The sequence below is a fragment of the Macrotis lagotis genome, chromosome 1 (genome assembly GCF_037893015.1).
Source record: "Macrotis lagotis isolate mMagLag1 chromosome 1, bilby.v1.9.chrom.fasta, whole genome shotgun sequence".
NCBI classification, from domain to species: domain Eukaryota; kingdom Metazoa; phylum Chordata; class Mammalia; order Peramelemorphia; family Peramelidae; genus Macrotis; species Macrotis lagotis.
Genome location: NC_133658.1, coordinates 683,203,811 through 683,225,510, shown reverse-complemented (window position 1 = coordinate 683,225,510; position 21,700 = coordinate 683,203,811). Strand labels below are relative to the sequence as shown.

General features: G+C 35.9%; 1 protein-coding gene across 13 annotated transcripts in view; it reads left to right on the top strand.

Annotated features, from left to right (window-relative positions):
• Nucleotides 1-21,700, top strand: part of OSBPL6 (oxysterol binding protein like 6) — a 277,275-nt gene that overhangs the window by 187,288 nt on the left and 68,287 nt on the right. For all 13 annotated transcript variants that reach the window (XM_074215615.1, XM_074215621.1, XM_074215622.1 and 10 more), the window contains 5 exons: nucleotides 2,694-2,816; nucleotides 9,374-9,427; nucleotides 10,797-10,910; nucleotides 11,021-11,191; nucleotides 18,391-18,523. In XM_074215615.1, the coding sequence (XP_074071716.1) occupies nucleotides 2,694-2,816; nucleotides 9,374-9,427; nucleotides 10,797-10,910; nucleotides 11,021-11,191; nucleotides 18,391-18,523 (595 nt within the window). The remainder of the gene's footprint in view (nucleotides 1-2,693; nucleotides 2,817-9,373; nucleotides 9,428-10,796; nucleotides 10,911-11,020; nucleotides 11,192-18,390; nucleotides 18,524-21,700) is intronic.

Below are 21,700 nucleotides of genomic sequence, written 5' to 3'. Positions count from 1 at the left end.
ATTTTCCATTAAAAAGACTGGATGGCAAATATCATTGCTATTAAAAGAGTCAAATTTCCCTTCTAGACCTCAGGTTTTTCATTGCAGAAAACTGAACCAGATGGCCCATAAGATCTCTTCCAGCTCTGGCTCTGTTATCTGAAGACATTACATATACCAGGGAGGGTAAAATGGTGGATAGGTACCATGAAGGTCCTTTTAAAAATCAATGGAATAAGGTCTAGTTTTGTAGCTTATTGGTGACATAAGAGCCAATAGAGTAGCACAAATTTTCATCTTCACAGTTTGTTAACTCATGGGGACATGCCAAGAGAAATTCTGTCTAAAACTGATACACTTCTTAGAAGTCAAAGCCAGTACTTCTCAGTGATCTGAGAACCCCTGGATACCTCTGAGATGACTGCAGTGAGTCTAGGATATCAAAATTCTTTTTCATACTAATACTATGGAAAAATTTGTGGATTATTATGAAAAGTAATTGCAAACTAAAATGTCCTTTTTTACAGAAAGGGACATTTCTCATATATAGAACCAGCCTACGCCACATTGAGAAACCCAAATTTGAAAATAGTATGGTGAGGATTGTTGGTTTTGCTATCTTGTGTTCTTCCCATCCAGTTTTAATGGTTTTCCCTCTTTATTAAGAACTGTATTTGTTACAGTATCAGCCATTTCAAATTAAAACTAAACTTTTCCTGTCTTGTTCTATTCTTTGCCCCTGTCAGGTTGTCAACTTGTTTAATTCTTAAGCCTATATTTGGATTGTTTGCTATACTGAGTTCATTGAAAATAGTATTATGGCTGAAAACTACTTGAGTAAAGCAGATTTAATCTTAAGAAAAATGTTATAGCTCTTCTTCCTTTTCAGACAAATATTTCTTTCCCCCTGCAGCTAACCTTGTAAAGAAGAAACCAGTGTGATAGAAATGAGTATCTAGTGCTATAGGGAAATACTGATATTATGCTCTGAGTTTAAATATTTCCATTTTGCACATTACAAAAAAAAAAAGCATTCTTCTTCACATAAGAGGCAGACAAGAGATGACCCACCAGACAAGAATGTGTCTTTGGAAGGACAGAGTTCAGAAAATGTGGATAATATTTCTTGAAAATTAGCTAGATTTTCTCTGAAGATGCCTATATGGAGACATAGTTTATAGAAATAGATTATGCCAGAGGTCAGAATAAAAAAAATCATGAGTATTCTCAAAAAGATGTCCCGAAGTAGGGAATAGTGAGTTTATTAAGCTAAATAGATGATAAACCTGACGACAGAACCTATCCAGAGTTCTTTATAAAGATCCTATCTTTTCTTCTTCCAATTTTTTCCAACTTGCTTGATATTTCCTAATTTTTCCCAGTTTTCTACTTTCTGATCTTGGATACATTTGAGGGGTTTTTTGGTATGAAAACCTTTTAATTTAATGTAATTAAACTTATCACACTGCTTTCTAGTTCTTGCTTATTCAGCAACTGTTCATTTGATAGACAGTATATTCCATGTTGTCCAAATTTTCTTTTAATATCTCTCTTTATATCGAGGTCAAGTATGTATTTTGACTTTATCTTGGTAAATGGTATAAAATATTGGTCTATGCCCAGTTTGTGCCACACTGCTTTTCAGTTTTCCCAATAATTTTAACCAAATAATAAAATTCTTTTCATGAAAACTTAAGTCTTTGCATTTGTCAAAAACAAGGTTATATTTATTTGCAGCTGTAAATTCTTTTCCATTGATTTATCTTTCTGTTCCTTAGACCATACCAGATAGTTTTGTTAATTATGCCTTATAATATAGTTTAAGATCTGGTAAACTAAATCTTCTTCCTTTGTATTTTTTGTATTATTTCCTTTAGACAATTCTTCAATAAAGGAAGTGGCCCTTGTAATAATAATCATTGACGTTTTCATGACACCTTTTGCTTTTTAAAGCACTTTTTGCCAATATATTGTTAGTAATTGTCATGTTTCTACAATTCTGATCATTTATATGTCCAGCATATTATTCTTTCATTATGTAAACTCAATAGAGACTGAAAATTTATCTTTTTCTTCTTCAGTGTATTTGACAGTTGAGAAAACGGTGAGGCAAACAGGGTTAAGTACCTTGCCTAGAGTCCCACAGCAGATTTGCACTCAGGAAAGAGCAGTCTTCTAGAGGAAAACTCTTTCTATAGTGCTACCTAGATGACAATATTCATAGGCACAAGACCACCCTAATATTAAAATGCCTTTTTACTCTATTAAGAGATCACAAACACTTCAAGTAAGCTGTATTCATATCCAGAACAAGATGGCTTTTTGCATATTGTCTCCTCTATTAGCCCATAATATTAGATGTATTATGAAGATCTGAGATTCCAGATGTCTTCTATTAAGCCAGAGATTTGCAAAACTGTGTAAAACAATATACTTTAGAAACTGTTTTTGTAAAAATGAATTTTTTCATAAAAATATTATAAAATATATTTCTAAAATTGAGTTGCCTAGCAGCTGATGATTGGTAGCTTTATAACCTTGCTCCAGGGTATATACATGCTACTCATATACATAAGCGGCATCCATCTCTGCAGTTTGTGTTTGGGAACTTGACTCCTTAAAAATGTGTCATAGCAAGATGGTATCCTTCTAGATCTAGTTTCATTGTAAACATAGACTATAATCTAATTGTTTCTTTCTTGCTTTTCTATTAGGAGGCTGACAGCTGGGAAATCATAGAGGGTCTGAAAATAGGCCAGACTAATGTCCAGAAGCCAGACAAACACGAAGGATTTATGCTGAAGAAAAGGAAATGGCCTTTAAAAGGCTGGCACAAGGTGAAACTCATTGTCTGTATCTGTAGAACATCATTAATAACTCGGCTAATGGGAGAATTATTTTATTCACTATAACTTGTTACAAAATATCTCCAGTAATAGTGAGTGTCATTTGTATGAAGACACATCATTTTCAAGGACTGTTCTTAACCACTGGGGCTGTCATAATTATTGTGTATATATTTGGATGTCATCAGGGTGAACACTTAATCAATATGGATTTCTCCCCTCTCTCAATGCCTATAGCTGGTGAAAATGAAAAGCTCCTGTCCTCCGGTTCTTAAATTGTTTGTTGTTGTTTTGTATTTTTTTTGCATCTTGGATCCAGTCATCCTGATTCATATCTGGTCACTGGATTTAAATGACTCTGGTTGAGAAAGCAAGGCTGGTGACTTAGCACAGCCCCCCTCACTCAAATCCAATCATATGCTTGTCATGGCACCACTTCCCTTATGTTGTGATCTTCTTCAGTAATGAAGGACAAACATTCTAGCAGATTAAATGCAGAAATATATATGAGAATGCAGCTTTCTTTCCATTAAATCAGTCATGGGAGAGATTTGTGAAAATATGTAAATTGATGCCATTCTCACTGATTTTTTTATTTTGGGAAAATACATATTTTTATTTTAATCTCAAAAATGATTAGTATTGAAGGACTATTATATAAGCAAAAGCCCTTTGTTTATAATAATTTTTGAATTATAAGTTTTTTCATTTATTACTAAGTTTAAACACCATAAAGAGAATTTCTATAAATAAATCAAAACCTGCTCCCCCCCAAAGAAAATATGAATTCTACTATATGCCATTAATTTAAGTATAATTCTGTACTTTCATTTCAAAACATTTCTGGTCTTATTAGTTGAAATTTACCTTTTGTGAATTTAAAATATTACAATGGCCCTTTAAAACATCATTACTACTATTATTACATTGTTACTAAAAAGCTTCCATTAATCTCCCTTTCTTCCTCCAAATGAAAAACTAAAAAGGGGTTTGGGTGAAGTTGTAAAGCAATCAAAATCAATCCCCAAGGGGCAGCTAGGTGGCACAGTGGATAAAGCACCAGCCCTGGAGTCAGGAGTACCTGGGTTCAAATCCGGTCTCAGACACTTAATAATTACTAGCTGTGGCCTTGGGCAAGCTACTTAACCCCGTTTGCCTTCGAAAAACCTAAAAAAAACCCCAAAAAACAAAAAAAAAAACCCACAGTGGTTATGTCTAAGAATTTATGATCCTTTTCCTAACTTGTGTTCATCCCTTCTGTCCAAAGGAGGGTAACACATCCAGAATATTTCTAGGTCTTCTGGAGACTTGGTTTGTTGTTCTATTGTATTTATTAGTTTTAGAGTTGTTTCTATTTATTTTTTAAGAATGTAAAGGGATCCGAGACCAAAAAATTTGAAAGCCTCTACTTTAGATATTGGTACTTTAGATATTGGTTAACTGAAGTATAGAAAAGAACTTTCCAGTACTTATTATAGAAATAAAAATGTCTCATTTTTGTCTAGTAAGCAATTAACCTTAAACATTCCTGCCCTTGTCAATGATTCACAGTACAGGGGAAAGGAAAAATAATTTTCTGGTGAACATTCTTAGTGTGATAATTCCTATAATAGACCCCATTTGGCATTGTGGATAGGCTTTTAAAGAATTCCTAATTTTTAACCTGCTTGTCATTTTTAAAATCAGAGTATTTATTGTGTTAATTTTTAATTGAAAGGCATGCACTTTCAATCACTACTTTGAGTTCATAGATTCAAAGGCATACAGTTTTAGAACTGGAAGGAAACCCAGAGGTCATTGAATTCAACACCCTAATTTGACAAATTAACTGAAGTAGTTTGTCTGAATTGATACAGATGAGGAGTAATTGTCAGAGCTGGAACTTGAACTCCGGTCTCTCTGTACCAAATCAAATGACACCCAGGAGGCTCTAATCTTTGTGCTCTTTCCCTACTCCTTACGTGCCAGTTTTCCTGGATTTTTTTTTGCTACCTAGGGCCCATTAATAACTTCTCCTTCCTTCTTTCTACATAGTTATAGCTCTGTTGAACTTAGTCTGTTAGAAGCCTGTTTTTCTCTCCATCTGCCTCAGTCATTCTATAAGTCTTCCAGTATAAGTTTTTTTTTGTTTGTTTGTTTGTTTTTATCAGCACAAAGATTTGGTTTATTGAGTGTTACATTTTTAAAAAATGATTTCATTTTTTTCAGTCAGCAAACATCCATTCTCTCCCACCCATTCTAACCCCCGCCCCCATGCCCCTTGCAAGTGAGAGTGAAAGAAAAATAAAACCCTTGTTACAAACAAGTGTAGTCAAAGAAAACATTTCTGCATTGGCCATGTCCAACAAAACATGTCTCATTCTACACTTAACACACTTTTCTAACAGTGGGGGATAAAATGTTTCATTAGTTCTCTGGAGTTGTGGTTAATCATTATGCTGATAAAGAGTACCTAATTTTTTTTCAAAATTGTTTTTGTCACATTGCTGTTATTATATAAATGGTTTACCTATTCTGTTTAGTTTACTGCATGAATTCATGTCTTCCCAGGAGTCTCATCATTACTCATAACACTTATAGAATTGCATTACATTTATATTCAACATGTTCATTTATGAATAACTGATTCCCACTGAAAAATTAGAAATTATTAGAAATACTTTTGGGGCAGCTAGGTGGCACAGTGGATAGAGTACCAGCCCTGGAGTCAGGAGAACCTGAGTTCAAATCTGACTTCAGATATTTAATAATTGCCTAGCTGTGACATCTTGGGCCAAGTCACTTAACCCCATTGCCTTAAATTAAAGGAAAAAAAAAACTAGTTTTGTGCATTCTTTGTTTTGCTGAGCCCTACCTAATCTCTCTTAATCTACCTTTCTCCCTAATTCTCTTTTTTTTTTTTTCACTTTTCCCCTATGAAATGGAATGGATTTTGACATTTAAATCTGTATGTATATTTTCCCCTCCTTTGATCAGTTCAGATGAGAGTGAAGATTCAAGGGTCAACATTCCACTTCATCCTATGCCACTCTTCATCTTAATATATGGTTACTCCTACCATTTGTGAGATTATTTTTGACATGCTTCCTTAACTCTTCCCAGTATATTCCTCTTCTGTTCTTTCCATTGCTCTAAGATCATTAAGACACAAACAAGCTCCCAGGCCTTATCTCTAATTACTCTCTTTAAGATCTCTATGGATAATAGTGCCAGAGGGAACACACACAATTCATTTTTGTTTACTCTCATTTACCTTTTTGCTTTTCTTCAGACCTGTATTTGAATTTAAAGTTTCTCTAAAGCTCTAGTATTTTCATAAGGAATATTTAAAAATCCTTATTTCATTATGGTTTATTTTCCTCCCTATGAATTATACTTTGTTTTGATGGACACATTTTTCTTGGCTGTAAGCTCATATTGTTTGTTTTCTAGAATATTATGTTCCAAGTTTTCTCCACCATTATAGGGGACTAAATTGGCTACGGTTCTTCTCAACGTATTTGAATTGTCTTTCTTTTCTTCAATCTTTTAAAGTTGCTGCATTTTGGCTATGGATGTTACTGGGAATTTTTATTTTGAGGTTTCTAAGAGCTGTGGATAATTTTAAGATTATTTTTATTAAATTATTAATTATTAAATAATTAAAGTTATTATAATTTTAAGGGATTCGGATAGTTCAATGATCCTAAATTTTTCTCTCAATTTGTTGTTCAGGAGAGTTGATTTTGTTACGTGATGCTGCATTTTATTCTTATATTTTCAGTCTTTGACTTCTGACTATTTCTGATTATCTTATGAAATTGCTGATCCCTTTCAATGAGTTTGTTTATTGAACAAGGTTTTTTTAACCTTGTGCCAAGCTTCTATCTGTGACTTGGAACTGGATAGTGGTCAACAAAACTGCTTAGTGACACCTGTTCCTTTTTTCCTATAGCACTTATTACACCCTTTTTTTTTTCCTGGAGCTCTCATTTGGGGGGGGGGGGGGGGGGTTGCAAGGCAATGGGATTAAATGACTTGCCCAGGATCACACAGTTGAGCAAGTATTTAAGCTTCTGAGACCAATTTTGAACTTAGGTCCTCCTGACTCCAGGGCCCATGCTCTATCCACTGTGTCACCTAGCTACCCCCATTTCATTTCTTAAAACCTTGTAAAACTCTTGCTTCATCTGATCAGGAATTCTATTTTAATTTGTGCCTAAGCTGTAGTCTTTGAGGTTTTACTTGTAGATGTTTTAGGATCATTTTTACTAGTTTTCTCTTAAGTATGTATCTGTCATTAAATAGCTTTTCCATGATGATATTCTTTGTGTGTTTATTCTAGCCTACTTTCCAATCTCAGACTTGCTCTAGGCTCTGTAGCATTCCTGGAGGGAAGAAGTGGGCTAGTTCTATTGTACTTTTGGGGGGTATTAAATATGTTTAGGGAAGGAGGTTGAAGATTTGCAGGCTCCTAGTAATTCTGAAGTGGTCTTATCCAGAGCAAAGTATGATCGTTGCCCTCCTGGTCTTAACTGTGCAAGTTCTTGAACTGGCTCTGAACAAGCATGAGTTTGCTTGGCACATTCACTATTGGTCAGATGATAAGACCTACTACATCAGAGTGAAAAAATTGCAGCCTCCCTTTAGATCCTAGTTATCCCCTGTAGAATTCAGATGGGGCCAGAAGCTGGAACTGGGACTCCACTGTGTTCCTGAGATCTTGGCCACTCTCCTGCTTTGTTTCTGAACTTGCTCCCCTTACTACATAGCCCAGGGCTGTTCTCACATCCTTGGCCAAAGATGTCCTCTTCAGATTACCTCAGATCTGTGACTTAGAACCAGGTAGTAGGCAACAAAACTGCTAAGTGGCACCTGTTCCTGAAGCCTGAACAATGTCTTGGTATGGGTTAGGGACCCAGTATAAGTTTTAATATTCTTTTCTGTGACCTTGCCACCCTCTTCCATCCCCCAGATGAAAAACAGTATGAGAGAATAGGGGGCACAGAAACCAAGTTACATATGAGTCACTAAATTTAATTTTTCTTACAAAGTCTATGATTTCATCAAACTGGCTCTGAGTCAACTATGACTCCAGAATGTGCTGTGGAAAATTTATCTGCATAAATAAAATAGTAGAGGTCCAGAATCAATTTTATTATTTCTATCTCTAAAGTGCTCTAAATAAATCATATTTTTATTCTGCCCTAAGTCAAGCCATGTGGCATGTGAATTGTGAGCCATTCACTTAAAGGCCTTTTAAACATAATTTAAAATAATTTTTTTTCCTCCAGCATGAATCTTTCCTCTTCAGATTTTACCTCACAGATCTACATTCTCCACATTTTGTAAAGGGTTTACATTAGTCTTTCTAGAATTAGATGGTGAGGACCATTAGAATCAATCTACTTTTATTATTGCTAAGGGTTACTAAATCACATAGTAATTTTCCATGGGAGAGAACTTGCTACAAACAGAAAGGCTCCCTGGCATCTATAGTTTGCAAAAAAAAAAAGCACTGAACTCATTGTTTTGCTACATACCATGAATTATTTGTTTGGTTTGAAACCTAACAGTGATGGAGATTTACAGAGATTTCCTGGTTTTGTGGAGTTGGAATTGACAAAACTAATGAGAACAATGGACCATTGAGCAGCAAGGATGCAATTGAGTTGAATCCCCAAGGGTCCATTTTTAGGCTTTGGCAGATTTTGTTAATTTTTATTCTTAATATTATCTCCATGTGATATACATATTTCAATGAAAAAAAAGAAACTAGGCTATGGAGGGGTGAAGTATTCTGTTCCAGGTCACTATTTTAATCTTTTAGTAGTTCATTGGTCCATTGACAAAATCATTAGCTTCAGTTTACCCACATCAATGTTTTCTCTAGTTCCCTATGGAATTCAGTTAAATCTGCCAGAATAAGAAAAAATTCAGATGTAATATGATAGCCCCTTGCAGAATTTTTCTGGCACTTAACCTATAATATCCCTTACCCCTGACAGGGGTTGTGACTAAACAAGTTGATTGACTAAACAACAAGAAGTTATTTCTTCTGTCATGTCATGATCCAAAAGAAAAAAATTCCAAACCTATTAATGAGTAAGATCTTTTTTTGTCTTTTTTTAGGTTTTTGCAAGGCAATGGGGTTAAGTGGCTTGCCCAAGACCGCACAGCTAGGTAATTATTAAGTGTCTGAGGTCGGAATTAAACTCAGGTACTCCTGACTCCAGGGCCGGTGCTCTATCCACTGTGCCACCTAGCCACCCATGAGTAAGGTCTTAAAGAGTGAGATGCCCTCATTAGTTTGGGAAGCCTTGATAAGTGGCATCCATTGTCAGATTAGGAACCTAATAGACAAGGGCAAAGAAAGAACAAAAAAGAAACTTCTTAATTTGTTCAGTGTGACAAGAACATCCCAAATACATTGAAGGAATGTATTTTATTTTGGTTATATTCACTATGAAAATTCTGGATGTCAAGAAAGATTAAAGCTACATTTATAAATATTTATTATGATTCAGGTTGTTTCCAGATACTAATAGTGAATTATTTGGTTCTTGCAGCGTTTTTTTGTCCTCGATAATGGAATGTTGAAGTATTCAAAAGCACCACTTGATGTAAGTAAATCTTAGGACATTTTTCAAAGGTTGGTTTAGAGTTCTTTATGATGTGGATAAATACTATTGCATTACAATTCTCAGCCTGTAGTTATCAATTTTATCCATTTGTTTGCCTGTGGTGTAATTTTAGATTTGATAAAGTGACTGAACTACCTAAAGTATGTTTTATATTTATAGTTATGCTTGCACAAAATTTCAGACTTTTGACTGGAAAAAAATCAGAATTTAGTTTTGCAATATGCCATTGAAAACTACAACTTGACCCTTACTCGAATATACTAAAAATGCAGCCATTCTTAATGTTATCATGGATGACAGTAAACTATTCTTTTAATAGTTTCATATCTGTTTAACATTTTGGAGTGTTCTGATTATTTCTGTACATCTACCTAATTTTGGTGTTGCAAAAACCCCATGGAAGTAGGTATTTTAAATAATAAAAATTGATTTCTTATAAATGAACTTTTTCAGTTCACCAGGCTTCCCTCATTGTTAAGGAAAGTCATTTGAAAAGATCTCATGATGCTCTGGGTAGTTTTTATTATTTTAAGTAATTCCTGTTCTAACTATTCAAATAGACAGCAAACTAAAAACAAAAGATTTCTTCAAAATGCAAAAAGGTGAATACAAGATTTATATTGAAAAGAAATGAATCTTTGTAATACATATTCTTATTGGGGGATAATTTTCTTTTTATCCTCAGAGGTAGAGTTGTTAATTATTAAAACTATATGACGCAGATGCCAAAGAAAAGGTAAGGTTGGAGGCAAGAAGAAAATGATATGGGAGAAAGGAATTAGATATTAACATTTTCATTAGTGTTTTTATCTTATTCCCCAATATCCCTATCTAAACTTTATATCTTCCTTAGCTGAAGATTCTGGACATAGTAGTTACTTAATATATTCAAATAAATTAAGTAATAGGAGGAAAAGAAGAGGAATAAGCAAAAAGCATAGGCAAGACTGTTTTGATACCACCTATCAGATCTTGTTCTTGATACTTCATTTTACTGGCAGGAGTTTAAAGGAGAATGCTAGACACTGAAGAACACACAAAGACCGTATCTCTCTGATGGTCATGTCTTGAAGCCAATCTTTTAAATTAATTTGTTTCTTGTATTTAAAAAAATGAAAACTCTTAATTTCATATCTGTAATTATCAAGAATTGACCTAATAACAGATAGATTGGCTTGCTTATTACAAGGGAAATGGGGAAATCCATCTTAGATTTCCTATTATTGAGAGAGCTTTCAATTTTCTTTTCCTTGAGCATGAAAAGTCTACTGAATTTTTTTAAATTAGATTTAAAAACCTATCTACTTAGATTAATTTTCCAATCCACTTATGTGTTTTTTGAGTTTAGATTCAAAAAGGCAAGGTCCATGGGAGCATTGATGTTGGCTTATCCGTTATGTCAATAAAAAAGAAAGCTAGGAGGATAGACCTTGACACTGAAGAGCACATCTATCATCTAAAGGTAACCAGTCTTTAAGCAGAATTTTCTTCTACTTCTTCTGAGAAATTGCACATGTTCATCATGCTAAACTATGAATTAATGAACCTCTTTTTTCCTTGACTTTGTTTTAGGTGAAATCCCAAGATTGGTTTGATGGTTGGGTCTCCAAACTCCGCCACCACCGATTATACCGTCAGAATGAAATTGTCAGATCACCAAGGGATGCGAGCTTTCACATATTTCCTTCAACCTCCACCACAGAATCTTCACCAGCTGCTAATGCTGCAGTTATGGATGGAAAGGTGAACCTTAATTTTGTGGAAACCAATCTTGAATTTGCTTAGGAAACGACATGAAGCATAATAATTACCTATATGAATGAATGTGGTGCTTTGTAGTTTTCAAAGCCTCTCATGAGAGCACTGTGTTATCATGTGCATGTAATCTCAATCCCATTTTACAGAAAAGAAAACCAAGGGTCAGAGCTTGTGTTTTACCCAAGGCTCATAATTTCTTGTTGTCATAACCAAAATTTTAATCCATTTCTCCTAATTCCGAGGCCAGTATTTTTTCCATTCTATACATTTACATAAAAATGAGACTACTCATTAAGTGCTGGAAAGTACTGGTCAGTCAAGGACAGTAAGAATTATAGGCCAGTAAAATCAGTTACAATAGCAGGTTGAAATAAAAAGAAAATTAATGTTATATTTTTAAAAAAAAATAAATACTAACTTTGGCAGATTTTATCAAAATTTTAGGAAAGTCAGCAAAAACCTCAAATATTTGACCCAAGAGACTTCATTTATGGGTGTCATTTTCAAAACATGACCTATTCTTATTAGATTTCAGCTATGAAATCTAAATCTTCCACTCAAGTGCCTATTTAGTGACTTGCACATAGTAGGTGATTAAATACATGTTTGTTATCTGACTTACATGTTCCTGAGCACAGCTTAAAGAAGTCCTGCAACCATGCCAACCAGTTCCAAATATGATATTATCTCAACTGAACCCTCAAGGCAGCTATTTCATACTGAAATTAAAGTCATATGAGGCAGATTCCAAAGAAAAGGGAAGGTTGGAGGCAAGAATAAAAGGATTGGGGGCGGGGAGGAACTGGATATTATTTTCATTAGTATTTGCCTCTTATTCCCCTATTACATTCCCTATAGCAGCTGTTCAGATTTATTTCTTCAAATCCTCACCAATACTTTCTATTCCTCTCTCACAACAGAGAAAATAGATGCCATCTCTCATGAATTTCCTTTTCTTTTTACTTCAAAACTCTTCAGATTTTTCCCTGTTATATTGTTTTCTTTCCACTCTGCAAGAGTGGTGGCCTTCTTCTTTCCATGGCCTACACTTTCTTTTACCCATCTCTTTCTGTCTTCCTTGGAATCTTGCCCTTTTGGCCATTATGCTTTCTCTTTCTATCTTTCTCTCCTCCTTCCTTTTTCTTTTACCTTCCATCTTTATCTTTATCCCTTTAATTCTATTTCTCTCCTTTTTCCTTTTCTCTTTCCCACTTTTTCCCCTCTATCTTTAGCTATTTCTCTCTCCCTTCTTTCCCCTCTCTCCATTTCCTATCTCTATCTCACTCTCTTCTTCCTCTTTCCTTTTTTGTTTTCTCTTTTTGATGTTTGTAAAACTAATAAATCATTTCTAGTTCAAGCTATATCAAGGATAGTTTTCTCAGTATGAGAAGTTGAGATTTTCAGTATGAGATGTGTTCTTTTGTTAAATTATTTGACTTAAAAAGTAATGAAGATATTATTAATAATTTTTATTTTAAGTTTTCATCATAAGTACTTTTTTTCAGAAAGCAAGTTGTTAAACATTACTCAATATTCTCTACATAATAAGTCCAAGCCCCTTGTATCCTTAAAAACCCATTACTTTTCCCAGGAAAATTTGTGGAGTTATCTACATTTGTCCCCTTGCTTTTTAAGATATATATTTATTAAATATGTATACACATTAATGTTTTAAATATATTTTTATTTCCTAATTATATTTTAAAATTAAATTTTTCTTAGACTTATTAAAAAATTCCGAGTTCCAAATTCTCTTTCTCCCTCCCCCCCAAGAAGACTAGCATTATGATATCGATTATATAATCTGACTTATTTTGAAACATTTTCGATTTTCATTTCTAAACTCATTACCTTCCCAAAACAATATTCTCCAAGGTTACCAATGTTCTTTTAACTGCTAATTTGCAGTATGACTCTGGACAAATCACTTATCTCCTCTTAGTCTATTGTTGTTTCCATTGTTGTTGGGAGTTTTAATTAGATAACATGTAATCATAGAGCATTATATCAATACCAGTTATCATCATTAGAAAAATCACAGCACAGATGTGTTATCATATTACATTTGTGCCTTGAATAGATTTTGCTTAATTTTTTATATCTATTAAATTCCCCAAAGTTTCTCAAATCTTATGTAACTAAATTATTACTATCACCAGACATGAGCTTCTTTTGTTAATTCCCTTTCAAGCTTAATATGAATTATTGCTATGATGAAAATCCTCTGGGAGGACTGTAAGAAGGTATGCAGTGGACTTAATAGAATGATACTTATCAAATGAATTGCTAGTTGAACTCTTAAGCTTTTGTGTTTCTTTCTTTTTTTTCCCTTAAGACCAAGGTTTGGAATAAACCTGATTTAATCTTTATTCACAGATGGACTAATATAAAAGCTTAATTCTTGTGTGTCATCAGTGATTTTTTTTTCCCACGTTTTTCCACTTCCACTCTATCTTTAGAATATGTTGACACTGAAAATAAGGTACCTTCATTACTACTCCTCCTATCACTGCCTTGGTAATTCAAGAGAAAAATGATTTGAAATCAGTTTCATTCATTTTTTGACTTGTGATAAGAAAAGTATCACTTTTATATGAGACCCATTATTCTAGTTTCCAGTGAAATATCTCTATGCTTTAGCTTAATGAAATATTTCCATAACATTTATCAGAATGTAATAAAAAGGGGGATGGGTAAGCTATTTATTACTCTGTTTACATCCAAAGTATCAAAGTATAAGTCAAATCATAATTGGTTTGTGGCCTTCTATGAATAATAAATATTCCTGAGTTTGCTAAACATACACTTCATTGAGTTCATGATGATTGAGAAGAGGAGTGATCTGTTGTAATTGAATATTAGCGTCAAAGATGAGTTTTAAATGGCTATAGCTGTTTTGAAAACATGGTTCAGTCCTTTTCAAAGTGTTCCTTAGCACCTATTTTTAAAAAAGTTATTTCATGTAAATTATTTATTCTGTGCAATATCCTGATAATGGAAGTTGTGTTGAATGTAGCTTACAGTGGTATAGTCCCTTAAGACTGCCTCTCTTAAATTATTTTTTCTAGTGTGCATAAATCAGAAACCATATAGAGATTGCCAGTAGTGTCTCTGTCTCTGTCTCTTTCTCTCTCTCCTGACATCTCTCTCAGCCTCTAGCTCTCTCATCTCCCTCTTAGCCTGTCTCTTTCAGCCTCAGTGTCCATTCTATTCCTTTCTCTCTCTCTTTTTTCCTCTCCACCTCTCATTCCTTTCTATTTCTTTTTCTGACTCTGTATGTCCATGTACCTCTTATTTTTTATGGCACTATGTCTCTCCATCTCTCTCTCTCTCTCTCTCTCTCTCTCTCTCTCTCTCTCTCTCTCTTTCTGTCTCTCTGTCTCTATCTCTGTTTTTCTCTTTCTCTCTCTTCCTTCTCTTCTTTTCTCCTCCCCTTAAGTCCCCTCATCTCCAGATAATTTCCTAATTATCCAGCACATTGCAGTGGTCACCAACCTAAGTCAATGTTTTGGAGTCCATAGATCTGAAAGAGACCTTAGAGACTACTAATCTATTTTCCAGAGAAGCTCTGCAGTTCCAGTTCACTCAACTGGAATTTGAATAGAGAATCCTGGTTTTTAGTTTTCTCTCTCTCTCTTTTTTTTTTTTGAACAATCAATCTGCCATTTCTTTTTATGATTTTTTATCATTTATTTATTTATTTATTCATTCTTATATTGTGCAAATAATGTTTTTTATACATTACTAAAATATTCTTGTTTAAGAGTAAACATAATACCCCCTCCTCCCCAAAAAATATAGACCCGCATGAGCGATAAAGTAAAGGGGAAAGAAAAAATTAAAATTAAAAAATAATAATAATAATTGTAGGTATAGCCAGGTGGCACAGTGGATGGAGCACTGGTCCTGGAGCCAGGAGCACCCAAACCCAGATCTGGCCCCAGACACCCAACAATCACCCAGCTGTGTGACTCCGCACAAGCTACCCCAACCCCATTGCCCTGCAAAAAAAACAAAAAAAAAAAATTAGTAATAATAATAATAGTAGGGGCGGCTTGGTGGCAGACAGAGCACTGGCCCTTGAGCCAGGAGCACCCAGGTCCAAATCTGGCCTCAGAAACCCAGCAATCACCCAGCTCTGTGGCCCCAGGTAGGCCACCCAACCCCATTTGCCCTGCAACCCCCCCAAAAAAAATAATAATAATAAAAAATGTGCTTCAGTCTATGTTCCAACACTATCAGCTCTGTTGTGGGTGGATCATATTCTTTATGATAAGTCCATCATAAAAGTTACTTTCATATTTTTCCACTGTTGCCTTTGCTGATTGCAACTCCCTCCCTTCGTACTTCTCCACTACCATGTACTATGTTTTCTCTCTCCTTTCACTCTGACTCTGCTGTAGGGTAGCTAAGTGGTGCAGCAGACAGACCCCAGCCCTGGGGCCAAGAGGCCCCGAGCCCACATAACAGCCCTTAGGCCCAGCATCCACCCGGCCCTATGGTCCCAGACAGGCCATCCAATCCCAGCCCCTTGCAAGAAGTTAAAAAGAAAATGTGTTATATCTGACCACTCTCCCACCATGGTCCATCCTCTCCTCCATCACTCACATCCCCCCCTTCTCCCTGTCCCCCCCCCCTTCTTACTCCAGATGTCTATACCCCATTGAGTATATATGCTGTTTCATCTCCTAGCCACCTCTGATGAGAACAAAGATTCCCTCATCCCCCCTTGCCTTCCCCCCTTCCATATCATTGCAATAGCTCATTGTAATAAAGAAAAATCTTATTATATGAAATATCTTAGCCTATTCCTCCTCTCCTTTTTTCTTTCTTCCATTACATTTCCCTTTTATCTATTGAATCCTTTTTTATGCCACAATATATCTTCAGATTCAGCTTTCTTCTATGCTTCATCTATAAAAGCTCCTTCTACCTGCTCTATTAACTGAGGTTCTTATGAGTATTATAAGTATCATGTAGTTCATCATCATTAAGTCCCTCATATTTTCCCCTTCTCCTCTACTCTCTATGCTTCACCTGAGTCCTGCTTTTGAAGATTTGAACTTCTGTTCAGCTCTGTCCATTCCAACATGAACATTTGAAATTCCCCTGGTTCATTGAAAGTCTATCTTTTTCCCTGGAAGAGGACATTCAGTTTTTCTGGGTAGTTGATTCTTGGTTGCATTCTAAGCTCTTTTGCTTTCTGGAATATTATATTCCAAGCTCTATGAGCTTTTAATGTAGTTGCTGCTAAGTCCTGTGTGATCCTGACTGCAGCTCCATGATATATGAATTGTGTCCTCCTGGCTGCTTGTAATATTTTCTCTTTGACTTGGGAGTTCTGGAACTTGGCTATAATATTCCTCGGGATTGGGGTTTTTTTTTTTTGGATCTCTTTCTCAGGGAGATCGGTGCATTCTCTCCATTTCTATTTTGCCCTCTGCTTCCAGGACATCCTGGAAATTTTCTAAGTATTCCAATAATTTTTTTTTTTTGCTAGGCAATGGGGTTAAGTGGCTTGCCCAAGGCCCCATAGCTAGGTAATTATTAAGTGTCTGAGGCCAGATTTGAACTCAGGTACTCTTGACTCCAGGGCCAGTGCTCTATCCACTGCGCCACCTAGCCACCCAATTTCCAATAATTTTTAAATTATCTCTCCTAAATCTGTTTTCCATATCAGTTGTTTTTTCCATGAGATATTTCATATTTTCTTCTAATTTTTCATTCTTTTCATTTTGAAGTATTGTGTCCTGATTTCTCGTAAGATCAGCAACCTTTCTCAGTTCCATTCTTTGTCTGAAGGATTTGTTTTCCTCAGAGACCTTTCTTATCTCTTTTTCCATCTGGCCAATTCTGCTTTTTAAAGCATTCTTCTCCTCAGTAACTTTTTGAACTGTTTTATCCATTTGACCTATGCTGGCTTTTACCATGATATTTTCTTCAGCATTTTTTTGGATCTCCTTGACTAAGCTGCTGACTTCTTTTTTCATGTTTTTCCTGCATCTCTCTCATGTCTTTTCCCAATTTTTCTTCTATCTCCCTCACTTGATTTTCAAAGTCTTTTTTGAGCTCTGTCATAGCCTGAGCCCAATTTCTGTTTTTCTTAGAGTCTTAAATGCAGGATCTTGTGCTTCCTCATCTTCAGGTTGAGTGTTTTGATCCTTCTTGGGATCATAGACTAAGTATTTCTCAATGGTCTTCCTCTTTTTTCTCTACTTTCTCATTTCTCCAACCTGTGCCTGGTTTTGGGGGTGCTTCCTAAGCTTTTGAATATTATTGGGACACCCCCACACACACAAGGATCTCCCAGTGTGAGGTTCTATCTTCCCTCCTGGTCTGTGAATGGCCACAAGCACACCCCTCTCCCATGGGGCTGAGGAGGGGTGCTGCTGTTCTATGGGGGTCCTAGACTGTGATCAGTATCTGAATGTGGTCAGAGCCCCAGAGTCCTGTTCCAAGGACAGGACAGACCTCGGAAGTCTCTCTCCACTTCCCACCCTAGGCTCAGCACTCATGCCCTGGGGGCTCCTGCTTACCGGCTTCTGCTTCTGGTTCCTGGATCTGGGCTGCCACAGCCACGCTCATTATGTGCCCTGAGGACTGGGCTTCACATGCTCGCTCTGACAAAGGTCCCCTCCACTGATCCCCAAGTTGTGCCTGGTGCTGCCCAGGGTGCAGGTCAGGAAACTGACCTCACTCACTGCTGTGAGCTGCAGCTCCCAGCACCCTGGGGCTGCCTCTGGGAGGCTGAAGTTCCTTCACTCTGGTGGGTCCCATGGAGCGGAGCCTTTCCGGCTCTTTTCCAGGTTACCCTGGTTTGGAGAACTGCCTCACTGGATCCCTCTGTGTTGGCCTTTAGTTTTCTTGTTACTACAACATGCACTTTCTAAGATTCAACCAATCAGTTCAAAAGGTGGGTCAACCTCATACTGTACCCTTAAGGATGCTACAATTTAGTTGCTTGGTAGTATGGTTCTGAACTTTTTTATCTTTCCTGTAAAGCATTTTGCAATGTTTTATATATTGATGATAGTAGAGGATTCCATCTTATTTTGTAAATGTTTAAGAAAGATTGACAATTCCATTTTATGTCATATCCTTTAAACTAACTCTTCTTCAGGAACCTCTCTCATTTATTTATCAGGACTATTGATCATAAATGTTTTCTGTTTCACGAATATCAGGTACAACAAAACAACTTTCCATGGCAGCCACCTTTACCTTGCAGTAATAGCCTTCCTGCAACATGCACCTCGGGCCAGAGTAAAGTAGCAGCTTGGTTACAAGACTCTGAAGAAATGGACAGATGTGCAGAAGGTCAGTGGTCTCTGATAACAAACCCTTGAAAAATCAATGAACTTTGAGGACTGATTTTTTTGTTACTTTACTTTACAGATGAGGAAACTGAGACCCAGACAGGTCAAGTGATTTGCCCAAGGTCATGTGGTATACAAAGGACAAAAGTTAGGATCCAAATCCAGGCCTACTCTCTGACTTCAAATGTAGTGTTCTTTCCACTATACAATACCCATTTGAACAAACATTCATTGTTGATAAGGCCCTGAAGGGATTGCAGAACAAACGATCCTTGCCCTCTTTGCTTGATAGATCTGACCTCCAACTTGGTCACTCTTTCTCTTTGAGCACAATCTCCTTGTTAACTCTTGAACTCCCTCACAACTTTTCAACTTTTGTCCATTCGCTCAAGCCCTTCTGTTTTCCTTGTCTATCTATTCCCTTCTGCATACACTTGAACTCAAAAACTAGGCTGAGAAACCTCATCAAATTCGTCCTTATAGACCCCTGGAGGAAGCACAAGATCCTGCATCTATTATCCATCTTTTCCCCTCTACTATTTTACCAATTCAGGATGCCAAATGACTCTTATCTGCTTTCCCTGGCATCTAGGATTGCTGAAGACAGTCACCCAGTTATTGTTTATAATTATAATACTGTACTCTAATTTCAACCAGGTCCTCTATGTACCTCAACCATCCTTGTATTCATTTCTTGTTTATTCTCTGGCATGTCCTAACTTTTATTCCAAACTTTTACTACTATGGTCAAATTCCTAGCCCTACCCTCCCCACACAGAGCAGATGATTTCCCCCTCTTGCTTTCCTGAGAAGATAAGGCAATCAAGTATGAACTCGTTCACTTTTTTTTTCTTGTTGTTAAAAATAGCTGTTTCTGTAATCATTCTCTCAAGTATCAGGGAAGAATTTTACTTGTAATTTAACCTTTGTACTTTTTCAAATCATACCCTAATGTTCAGTATAGTAGCAAACCCTTTATCTCTAGCTGAATTAAACCAGAGACTATTGATTAATGAATTGAGATCAACTTGGAGGAAAGACTTGTGTCATTGTAAGGTTCTGACCTATGCCCCTGAACATAAACATATCAAATGCAGAAAAAAAGTTATATTTATCAAATTTGTGGCTGACATGAAGCTGGGAGAAATTGCTAACGTATTAGCATGACACGATGAGTTGAAGGATCTGAAGATTACTCTAAATATAGTGATCACATCCTACCTAACAATTGAAAAGCAGTTATGTCAAACAAAGTGAGTTTCTGGTCACTAGAGTAGAAGCAGAACTTAAAGATATTAAAGGCAATACTGAGACACCTGAAGTCTCATTGAAGAACTTTAGATTGTACAGCATGGGAAACTGGCACAGGACCCCCCCAGCATGGTGTGCCCTCATCAGAGTGGGCGCTGCACTCTATGAGGGAGGCAGAATTGAAGCAACTCAAAGAAATTGTTTAGAGTACCCCCCCAAGTGTTTACTTGGATTATTTATGTCCAAGCTGTGATAGAACATTCTGAGCTCATATTGGTCTGATCAGCCACAGACACACAATGATTTGTCTCAAATATAGTGATGACATTTTGATCTTCTTCAATAATAAAGGACAAGAGTCAACCAACCAAAGATACTATAGAAAAATTATCCATTGGTCATGGAGTCATGATGTCTTCTAACTCCAAAAGTCTCTCCCCTTTGAGATTTCTTCAGTCTCTTCCTTTTAGTGACTCCTACAAGAAATTTCTTGTTCTCCATATTTTATTTGGTAAAACTAAAAAACAGTATGAGTCTTTACAATTAAAATTACTAAATTTGGATGATTTCTGAATCGATTTTGAATCTAACCACATTTCCCAGAAATACTTTATTCTTTTTTGACTATTCACGTTTCTTATCTAATTTTCTCTTCCTAAAAACTCTAGACTATGTATCATCCCAATTTTACATATGAGTAATTGCAGTGCAGAGAAGTTACTTACCCCAAAATAACAATAATTTGTGGTAGGGCAAGGACTGCAACATTCATTTCTTGGTTGCTAAATCCTGTATACTTTCCTCTAGAATAGAAGTTCTAATGTAAATCTTTTATCCGTCACCCTCTGAAAGAACCTGGTTGTTGTTTTGGCAATTATAAGCTTCAGTCCACAGTACTTTACTATCATAATGGTACCACCTTGTGTCTAAAGAATAATCACTAAATTTAGAACCAAGTGTTTATGTCATAATTTGCATTTACTGTAGAAGTCCTGGATATTTTGTCATTCAATAAGTAGCCATCTGATGACCTAGATAGTACAGGTAGTAGTATCCCCATCTTGAAACAGGGAAACTGAGCTTTGTGATCATAGTTACACAGCTGGTAAAATTTAGAGCCTAGTCTCAAATTGTGGCCTTTTGACTCCATTAAATAGGATCTCAGTCCATCATGGTTTTGTCATGTTCCTTTAAAAGATAAGATAGAATTTGAAGTAGAATGATAGTACTTTAGTTGGGATTGTAGAGATTCTGGTTTACCTTTTATTTGACTTCTGAGGAGACTAAGGCTCAGAGAGGTTAGAAGACTTGCCTAATATTATATGGTTTCTGATAACAAAATTTCTTGCAAGTAGGGGAGGCTAGGTGGCACAGTGGATAAAGCACCGGCCCTGAAGTCAGTAGTACCTGGGTTCAAATCCAGTCTCAGACACTTAATAATTACCTAGCTGTGTGGCCTTGGGCAAGCCACTTAACCCCATTTGCCTTGCAAAAAACTAAAAAAAAAAATTTCTTGCAAGTGGAATGCATCTTATAACATTAAGAATGCCAAACCCATGTCTGCTTTTGAATTCTCTCTCTTTAAGCATCTAGGGTTTTCCCATACATGCTGCTAGTTAAACCAGCAAATTCTAGATTTGGAAATCTAGATACAGATTTTTAAAAATTGTGTGTGTGTGTGTGTGTGTGTGTGTGTGTGTGTGTATTATATGTATATATATATATATATATGCATATAATATATATATACATATGCATAAAAGTATTGATATAATTTTTTTTTGCTTTCTAAATTAGAAAGCAATGAATGCCTTTGGGTTTCAGCAGGTAGTTTTAATTAGTTTTTTGATATTTAAGAGTGTAGGTGTGTAGAAGTTAGGCAGACTAGCCAGGGAAAACCAACATAGCCTTGCATCTTAACAAGGCT